The sequence below is a fragment of the Poecilia formosa genome, unplaced genomic scaffold (assembly GCF_000485575.1).
Source record: "Poecilia formosa unplaced genomic scaffold, Poecilia_formosa-5.1.2 Scaffold148, whole genome shotgun sequence".
Lineage (NCBI taxonomy): Eukaryota > Metazoa > Chordata > Actinopteri > Cyprinodontiformes > Poeciliidae > Poecilia > Poecilia formosa.
The window spans coordinates 1,055,066-1,065,021 of record NW_006800087.1 but is presented as its reverse complement, the minus strand read 5'-3'; the positions used below and the strand labels follow the sequence as shown (position 1 = coordinate 1,065,021).

The window sequence follows — 9,956 nt, the reverse complement described above, 5'->3', positions numbered from 1 at the left end:
TATGGATATGGTGAATTTGTTTTAAAAAAAATTAATGGTGTTTGTGATACATTTAGTAAATTAACTCAGATTAAGAATGAGGTTTAAAAACACCTCAGTGAAAATTACTCTGTCTACGATAAAAACTATTTTGCTCTAAGGTTTCTGAATATGTTACCAGGACTGACAAGAGTTGGTGATGTGTGTTTTCTTTTAATAAGGCTGTGTTTTGCAGCTCCCTTTGTTAAAGTGCAGCCACTGCTTCTTGGACAGTGAAGTGGTCTAGATGGATCTTTTCTTCTCTGAGAACGAAAGTCATTTGGATTTATTTGAGTGATGAAATCCCCAAAACTTATTGCAACATTACCTTGAGAACTGTTTAATTATTTGCACACAGTCACACACACCCTCTGTCTTATCTCTAAATCCAAGAGGCTTGGCTTCTGTGATACGATCTTCTTTATGTAACCTTTCACATAACCAAGCACGTTCTTAGATTATATATGACGCATCATATCAGGCATCATTTTTAAAGTCAGTTCCTATACATTGTTTCTTTTTAGAATCATGTTGCAGACATCATTTTCTCCAACTTTTATTGAGAACAGGTTTTTATTATTTACATTCACAACCTAAATTAGGCTCCTCGATGTTCCCCATGACCCATTTTCTGATTACGTAAGCTTGCGCTGGATTTAAACTTTGACTATTACCTTATCCATCGCTTTAGAACGAAGGTTAAATCCTGACTCTCCTGCCAACCATCAGCGTTCTGCCGGTGGAGTTGGAACTTTCCCAAATTTCTGCCTCAGGTGACGTTTTGCCTTGGAGTCAGTGCATAAAATGTAAAAAAAAAAAAAAAGAATCCCTTAATTTTTAATGAGACGTAGGCCCAGCATTTTAAGACCTATGTGTCCAGCCTGTTAGCTTGTGATTAAACATTTACATTTCTGACTTGTCAAATAAAATCACTTAGAAAGTAGGCATGAAAAAAAGGCTCATGTATTCTCCTCCATTCTTGCAGACGTTACATGCAAAAAGGAAAGGATTTTCCTTCAAGAGCACAAGCATCCCTTCTTGAAGGTTTCAGACATGTCTAAAAATACGCTCAAGTAAGTAAAAAAACAAATGTTGATGTCTTCATCCCTTGTGAGCAGGCTACATGGCCTAAAAAATAAGTCCTATTCTTCTTTCTTCATTCTTGGTTGACATTCTGAAAGTGCCAAAGCTCTCAGTTAAAAAAAGAAATGGCCCTTTATTCCACCGATATTACAGGCTTGATGAAAAATAAATATATGAACCAAAACAATAAGATAACCTCCCATCTGTGGCTGTACTCCTCACTGATTGCGTTGCTCTAGTTTCTTATCAAAACTAGCACCAGTTCTTGGAAACACACAACCTTTCTTCCCTCTGCTGTAGGTGATCCAACAGATGCACCCAAAGTCTTAACGGTTTCCACTTTGTGTTGCCTGGGAAATCACTGACAGGCACACTTGTGACATGGAAAACACTTACTTACCCCAAGTTAAGTGGCCAGGAGGAAATTGTTAAATGGAGCAGGAATACCAGAGGCAACATCAACTGAGGCAACCATGTTGTGGTTGAAAAAAACAGCTGGTTGACTGAAAAAAAACAATTAATTTCTTAGCCCCAATGTAATAAATTAATTTAACTAAATAAATTAGTATTACTAAATTAAATATACATTTAATACAACATTGTGCAATGGTTTGAAGCTAGGTTCAGTTTCCTTATGTTTGAGCTGCCTTTTATTTCAGCTCTTACAGTAGTCTTGATCAAAGGCTCTTATGCTGAATGTCTAACAAATTCGGACTTGTTTATTATTTTCTACTCAGTCATTGCACCTATAAATGTGCACCATTTGCTCAGAAGTGAAAACAATTCATAAGCTGACGACAAAAGAAGAGTAAGATCTATGAAAAAGTAATATACCAACTAAGACCTGACAAAATCTCAAAGAATTTTTTTTTTAATCTAAAATATCTTTGAACTGAAACACAATTTAATCTTTATCAAAGTATGTTAGCTTTGGGTTTCTTTTTTAATTATGCATTTGTTAAAAGTTATTAGTAAAGTATCTAAAGTCTGTTAAGTGCAAACACAACACTGGTTTATCCCAAAGACATGTAATCTCTGAATGACTCAAAGGTCAGAGAGTTCAGAGGTTTAACAAATGATAAGGCATTTTCTTGGACTCAAAATAGATAAACACCCAAAGTCAAAAGATTTTTTTTTTCTTTTGACTTTGACTATTATTTTTTCAGTAGTTTAAGAAAATGATACCGAAGGTCGTTTCAAAAAATTTCAAGAAGGTCAATGCAAAAGTAAAATGATGAGTAAAAATGGTGAAAATATTCCACCATCTTCTGAACTTTTGTGAAAGAAGATCACAAAGTACCTTCTTACATTTGGCTTTAAATGCCTCAAAAAATCAAAACAAAAAAAAACAAAAAACAGATCTAATCTTTTAACAATACAACAACACTGCTACAATACAACAACACTGCTAAATGTACTAATAGCGGTTTTCTCGCTCTCTATATCGAAGTTTATGATGCAGAAAAAAGAGTGTGCAGACACAGAACAGAAAATTCAGGACTTAGTGAGGATATTATTTACATATTCATTTATTATTTATTTGTTGGCCCAATTTTAAACATCTATACAAATATGTTGACCAGTTTGCCATTGGCCCAAATGTATGCCTCTCAAAATTATACTAAACAATACAGCTAAGACCAGCTGAATCCAGGAGATGGCAGTGTAGCAGAGAAACTTTGAGGTGGCATCTGTTGTTGGTCTTTAAGAAAGCCAAGAATAACACATTAGATTAAGTGCATTTTCCATCATGGCTGCTTACCGTAATTTTTCACTATAGAGAATGGGGGAAAACATTAGAATAAATAGACTTGTAAAAATAGTAAAGTACCAACTTTGCAGCTACTTACAGATCTTTTTACATGGCCTCAAAATAAATCAATCTCCATGCGGGACATGTATTTTTATGCCTTTACTTAAAGTTATGTTCATATATCCTGAAAATAATAGTACATAAAACAATCTTTAATTCTTATTTATATTCTTATTTCTGCTCAAGATAATATAAAAGTTTTAAAGCAAAGTTTATAATTTGTTTGAGATGAAAGTATCATTAATAAGGTACAAAATATGTTGATTGTGTAAAGCTTTTCAAGAGTGTGGTTAGAGCAAGAGTGATGTTATAATACAAATATTACTATAAATTTAATCATTTCAAATGAATGAGGTGGTTTCCATATTACATAGTTATGCAGAAATTATTTTTACTTCAAGTAATTGAGAACTTTCATTTATGAATGGGTTGATTTGAGCTGAATTTTAATTTTGGATCACTAACGGGCAAATAAATGAGTTTTTAAAAATCGAACCTATATTTAGTTCTTTGACAACACAGAAGAATTTAAATGTTATTTTTACAGGACTTTTGAATTTTATTTACAGCTGAACTTTCTTTTCTTTTCTTTTTGGTTTCCTTATTATTTTCTTTTCTCCTTTTCCTTTATTTTGTTCTGCGTTGCACTCCTGTCCGGTAGGTGTCGCTTTCATCTGTAATTGTGATCCAACCCTAAGCTCAGAGGGGAAGAAGAAACTGCGACGCGTTTGTTTCCACCGAGTCAACTCTGATAGGAGTGTCTGGCTAATGAAGTTCTAATTTAACTACTGAGATAAATAAAATTGCGTTCTGATTTAGTGACGGTTTATTTTTCGTACATATCTGAGAGTTTTAGTCGATGTTCCTTCAGTCGGTTGTGTTGTTTTGACGGGAACTGAGGGGGTTTTGCTACTGTTTTGTCCCGGTAAGTTAGCTCAGGCCTCACAACATATAGCATCTGTGGCTAACTAGTTTCAGTATTTTAACAAAATGTCGTTATGAAGTTAATTTAAGGATTATTTATGTCAGCAAAAGTCTACGTTACTCGCTGTCAGTTACAGCGGTAAACGTAGCAGACCGTAAACACCCTACCATCTGTCAGCACGGAGGCTACTTTCGCTTGTGGTTTAACTTGTCTCCAGTCGCTGAGTTGACTAAGAGATAAAATACTCTCATGTGATCCTGCTTGTGTCCTGTGTAGACCACCTTGTCCTCTTACCAGACCTGATCCCGCGGCGTCATGAAGCTCTACAGCCTCAGCGTCCTCTACAAAGGAGCGACCAAAGCCAACCTGCTCAAGGCGGCCTATGACCTGTCCTCCTTCAGCTTCTTTCAGCGCTCCAGGTGAGTCTTACTGACCGCTGATTACAGGCCTGTCCCAAACAATTACATTTTATGGATAGTCTCTTATAGCATTTCTTTTCTAGATCTCTATAAATATATAAAAAAATACAATATCCGTAGGTATGTTTACGTCTTTTAGGTAAATTCTACATCAAAACAAACAATTTCACCCAAGAAAACTTGAATGGGTTCTTTAAAACATTAAATAACATACTTCTGCTTCTCACTTTTATTAAAATTCAGTTTGTCTCCAGATAAATGAGACTCGGAAGTACATTGTTGTTATGCTCTCTCCAGTCTGCAGATTTCAAGTACTCAAGTGCAAAAGTCCTGATAATTCCTTATAGGTCCCTCACACTGCAGCAGATCCATAACTTGTCTGTCAGACTCGCCCCACATGCAAAGAAAGTTTCTTCCATTTAATAAATTCAGAGCCAACAGCAAGGACTTTTTAACCAGTGATGCCAGTTTGTCCTTCCAGTTCTGTTCTTGCAGAGTTTGTGCCGGCCTTTTCTGTAAATTTGTTGTAAAGTTGTTGTTTTTTTTCCCCTACAATCATTGTGTACTGTTTTTCTATGAGCAATAAAATCATCTTTTGTACCTTTAGTGTTCAGGAGTTCATGACCTTCACCAGTGCCTTGATTGCGGAGCGAACATCTGTCGGAACCCGTGCCTCAGTCAAAGAGCAAGGTAAGACTGTTTCTGATGGCAAATTGCGTGATTATATTTTGCTGATGTTATTTATATTATACACTTTGAATGTGCAAATGAAAACGAAACAGTTTTAATTTGTTTTCTATTTTCACTGCATTTCTTGTTATTAGAAAACCCTCAAACATTTCCTTGTTTCCTTGTTTAATATTCCTCCGCCATTTATTTCCGCAATCATTTATTCAGTTTCCTGTTTATATTCCTTTGTTTACCCTGTCCTGTATGAGTTGCTTGTTAATGACTCATAAAGGAGGCGGGCTTTCAGAGTCCAGCTATGAGGAAACTCTCAGCTGTTTTTTTTTTTTTTTCTTTTTAAGTTTCAAAAGTCTTTGAAGTTGCCAAAAGAAGAATGAAGATTCACTATTAAATTTCTCTTGAGTTAATTGGACTGCATTTATTCAAATATATTTGCAGAATATCTTTGCCATGTGTATGTGAGAAACGACAACCTGAGTGCTGTGGTGATCTCAGACTCTGAATACCCACAGAGGGTCTGCTTCACTCTGCTCGACAAGGTGGGGATGAAAACGAAGCAGTTTGGTATCATTTTGCTTTCTGTTGTACTTCTTTAAAACGTCTTGCGGTTTGTAGGTGTTAGAAGAGTTTTCCAGGCAAGTGGACAGTATAGACTGGCCGTCTGGTAATCCTGACACTATAAGCTACAAAGGTCTGGACATTCACCTTTCAAAATACCAGGTAGGTTTAGCTACCATGCTAAAACCTGTTTGAATATCCTAGTATATTAAAATGATGATTTCTTCTTGAGTCACTTGTTACAATGTCTGCTAATAAGACTGTTGATGAACTTTTTTGCAAGGATAAATATGTGTCCCTTTAGAAGACAAATTGAATCATTTTGCAGCATTTTAAAACAGTCGTGTTAAAGCTGACGGCTGGTTTCGCTCCGAATGTTGTTCTTCCTCAGAACCCCAGGGAAGCAGACGCCATGACCAAAGTACAAGCGGAGCTGGATGAGACAAAGATCATTTTGGTAAACCTCTTCACAGTGACTCCAAATTAATACGAAATGGGTTCTTTAAAAACCCGGTGCCTAAATACACGGATGCCTCAGTGTATTTAGGCATTAGACATGTTTTCAGTTTTTTTTTTGTGGATTGACTATCGAAGCCTTGCGATGCCAGCAACGCAAACTGAGAAGCGGAACTGTAATTGTTCCCATAATGAAGTTTAATGGAGACTGCCACTTCCTTCCTGACAGTCTGTTTGCTGTAATTAGACCGATGAGTCTGTCCTTTATGCTTCAGTTGAATTAAGATGGGAAACATCCAGCGCATCTTCAGCTGTACCAACTCAAACTGACTAAGAACAAATTAAATTAAATCCTTAAAGAAATATTTAGAATAGTGAATAATACAAGCTTTGACTTGCTTTCACAAAACAACAGTTTTTAAATACTTTTGATAATCATCTGTCAGTATTTAAATGTTTTAAAGCCTTTCTTAAGGATATATATATTTAAAAAAAAAATAAAACCTGAACCTGGTGCATCTGTGTCAAATTTTAAGGTAGCAAATTGATAATGAAAATTATGTCTGGTGAAGAGCATCAACCCATCCCGAAACTTTAACTTGGTAAAGTTACTATCGGAACTAGATGGCAACTAATAAAGTAAAGAGCAGATTTATTTTAATCCAGGTCTCAAAACAAGCAGTGAATTTGCTCTTTGCCACACTCCAAAACTGGTCAACCTATTTCAGTGTTTCCACAACCCAGATGGATCCGGATTACTGCTAAAGCAGTAAAAGGCTAATATTTTGTCTTTTGTTGTGCAAAGTTTTATGAAAAAAAAACAAACTCAAAAACTCAAGAGATTTACAACAGCAGCCATTTCTGTCACACTAATTTAAAAGTTTAGTTTACATCTGTTATGTTTTAGTATGGATTTGCAGGATCCCCTCATTTTATGTGACTTTTACTGACCTATTTGATAGCTTTCAATGTGCTGCACTATTTCACGACAACATTTTGTCCTCTGCAGCACAACACCATGGAGAGTCTGCTGGAAAGAGGAGAGAAACTGGATGATCTCGTGTCAAAGTCGGAGCACCTGGGAAACCAGTCTAAAGCCTTCTACAAGACCGTAAATATGACAGACTCTCCTGCAACATTGAACCGGGTTCATGCTGCTGCTACAGTGAACGTTGTGGTCTTTGCTACCTTTGCAGGCACGGAAACAGAACTCCTGCTGTGAAATCATGTGATGCTGCCGCCTCGTCCTTGTGGAAACGTCTCTCTGGCTTTCTGCTTTTCCTACAACCCCCATCATGCACCAGCTACGCGCTCTCCACCGGGACGCTGTGTCAATCCCAGATGGGGAGCAGGAAAAACGGTGGCCGCTTTTAAACGGGACCTCTCTGTGATGGGGGCTGAAGGACTGAAGGCGTTTAGTGGGAGGAAGTTACAGTTTTGAATCATGCTTCAAACCTTGTCAAAGGTGAAACATCCGTGTGGTGATTCTGACCAGCTGAGAATATTTTAGCGTGACGTTAAGTACTGCCGGTGTGTCGTTAGAACGTCTTCAAACCATTTAATGTTATTCAGGTTGAATCTAAACTTAATATCTTGATCTCTTAAACTTATTGACAGAGTATTAACCACATGTGTGCTTTTGCTTCAAAGCAACTGACAATCTCATATATTCAACATGTCAAAACTGGGTTCCTCGTAACTAGAGGCATATATATGTCCAACAGGGGGCGCTGTCTTTGTGTACTATAATCTCAATTAGACTCTGAAGGACATATTTAACTTTGCAGACTTTTATGTCCAATTTTAAGCATTGCTGCATTGCTACATTTAGTTGCTTTTTTGCCTTTGTCTGTCTGATGTTAAATGAAGTCTTCAACATTCCTGCCTTGGCTGATTGTGACGTGTGATGATGAGACTTAAAGCCAAAGAGGAATAGAAGATTTGGTGTCAAATATATTAAAAATCCCTAAGCATGCTAATCATTCTGATATCCAAAACTCACACACACGTGTCACCTGAACAGAGTTTTGCCCGCTCAGAAAAAGCTGCACTCATCTTCTGTTCCTCTCGAAACACGGATCGCCCCCCACAGGAGCCCACGCCCGTCTGGATGGGTTTTAGTCACTCCACTTCTGACTTTCACGTGCAGCGAGCACCGTTTGCTTCATATTTATGATTTCTGATGAAACTCTGCCTTCAGATCTGCGTTTCAGATGTTTCTCTGCTCTCACTGTGTACATTTGTGATCCAACATACAGCTGCAGTCTGTGTAGATTCTGAGTGCCTGCGTGTTTGTGTGCGTTGAGAAGCTTGTTGTGCCGTCTGTTGCTCTTTCTGCTTTTACAGTGTAAACTTTGGTGCAATATCTGCAGACTGTTGCTGTGTGTCTCTCTTGCAGTGCAGAGAAAAGCTCAAAATGTTTCTCACGACGGACACTTCATTAAACTTTGATATGCTTTACTTTTGACTAAGATTGACGAGAGGCTTGTCCAGTGAGTTTCTTGTTTTTGTTTTTCCAGATCTCTGGCTTCGTCTTTTGAAAACGTTTTTCTGGTGTTATGCTGTAAGCTCCGGTCCAATGGCCGCTGTGTTGGAACAGTGTGGTTTAAACGGTTTGCATTAAATGTTTTGATCCAAATGTGAGCTTCACTTTTAAAATCAGATCATTTTCCGTCTTTATCGGCCCTGGTTTATTGCATTGTGAGCTTGTTCAGGTTGTTTACAGAGCATTTATTCATGCTCGGATAAAAATCAAAATGCCTGTTGTGTCCCTTCTTTTTATTTATAAAAGCATTAAATATATTTATCCATAGTTGCAGAAAATCAGGCCAGATTTGTGGAGCCATTCTGTGCTGATCCTGGATGGAGAACCTGCTAATTTGCTGTGAGAAATGCGTTACAAAGGAGGAAATTAAAGAACAGTTTACAGATATAGGTGCTTTAAAAGAGGAGACACATTTAAATTTTTTGGACTGTTTGCCAAGTAATTTTTATATAGACGTAGCTAAAAAGCTTTTATTTAAGCGATTAGAGGATCCAATTAGCTCAATTTAGGTATGTTTTTGTCTTGTCTATTCATCCAGACAAAACAAAAAAGCATGCCCTTTTTTGTTGTGCAAATAAAACATTTCTCTAAAAAATGAAAAAAAAAGTAGCAGTGTGTTTCTCAACTCCCCCATATTTATGAAAAATAAAATAAACTAATGTAAATAAAGTTATTAACTCTTATTTGGATGTAAAATTCAAGTAAAAGTAATGACAATCTCTCTGCCAAGGTTTTATACATGTTTACCCATAAATATTGTTGATAAGCTTTAAAATAGCAATATTTTAAAAATAAAGTTTTGTGTTAAGAAAAAAAATCAACGGTGTAATTTAACCAAGAAATAACTATATTTTTTAAAAATGTTATTGCTCATTGTTTATCAGTCTTAGTCATTTTTATTCTGAATATTTGTATCGATTCTTTCTGCCAAATGAATGAAGTCCATCTTCCCCTCGGCTCAGATTTAAAATAAAAATTATGGATATGGGTAAAATATCCAACTGCATGTCCTAATGCGTTTTAAACCAGTACAGGTAATGATTTTAGCTTGAAGTTTCCGCAATTTAGTCTTTGTGGAGAACTGTAAAATGCGAGTTTGAAGGAGGTCCGTGAATGCGTCACCAAAGACGCACCTGAACTGAAAAAAGCAGCGAGCAGTTCAGCAGTTTGAACTTGTAGCTCTGAAATGTGGACAAAGATGGAAAACAAAAGCTCGGCTACCGTCCGGCAAACTTTCATCTCAAAGGTGAGGAGTTAAAAGGTTCAGAAGCGACTTACCCGTTTCTGATCAGAGATTTTGCGCCAAAACATGCAGAGTTTGGGAATTCAGTTTAGAAATTGTAGCTCTTCTATGCTGCACGATATATATATATTTTTTTATTTTTATTTTTATTTTTGCAAACCTGAGAACATGCGATCAAACAGAAACATTTATCTTGACTCATGTTGTTG

At 36.6% G+C, this 9,956-nt stretch overlaps 1 protein-coding gene across 1 annotated transcript; it reads left to right on the top strand.

Annotated features, from left to right (window-relative positions):
- The first annotated feature begins 3,606 nt into the window (after window positions 1-3,606).
- On the top strand, window positions 3,607-8,720 carry ykt6 (YKT6 v-SNARE homolog (S. cerevisiae)). The gene is made up of 8 exons (XM_007563532.2): window positions 3,607-3,839; window positions 4,116-4,258; window positions 4,866-4,948; window positions 5,384-5,484; window positions 5,561-5,665; window positions 5,895-5,960; window positions 6,969-7,070; window positions 7,156-8,720. Exons 2-8 carry the CDS (start codon window positions 4,155-4,157, stop codon window positions 7,189-7,191), a joined length of 597 nt encoding a protein of 198 aa, XP_007563594.1. The 5' UTR covers window positions 3,607-3,839; window positions 4,116-4,154; the 3' UTR covers window positions 7,192-8,720.
- Window positions 8,721-9,956: the final 1,236 nt, after the last annotated feature.

Bases quoted from the DNA above. Each gene is read 5' to 3' on its own strand.
- ykt6 (XM_007563532.2), top strand. From the start codon at position 4,155: ATGAAGCTCTACAGCCTCAGCGTCCTCTACAAAGGAGCGACCAAAGCC. The intron at 4,949-5,383 runs GTAAGACTGTTT...ATATATTTGCAG, and splicing joins TGCCTCAGTCAAAGAGCAAG to AATATCTTTGCCATGTGTAT. The intron at 5,666-5,894 runs GTAGGTTTAGCT...GTTCTTCCTCAG, and splicing joins TTCACCTTTCAAAATACCAG to AACCCCAGGGAAGCAGACGC.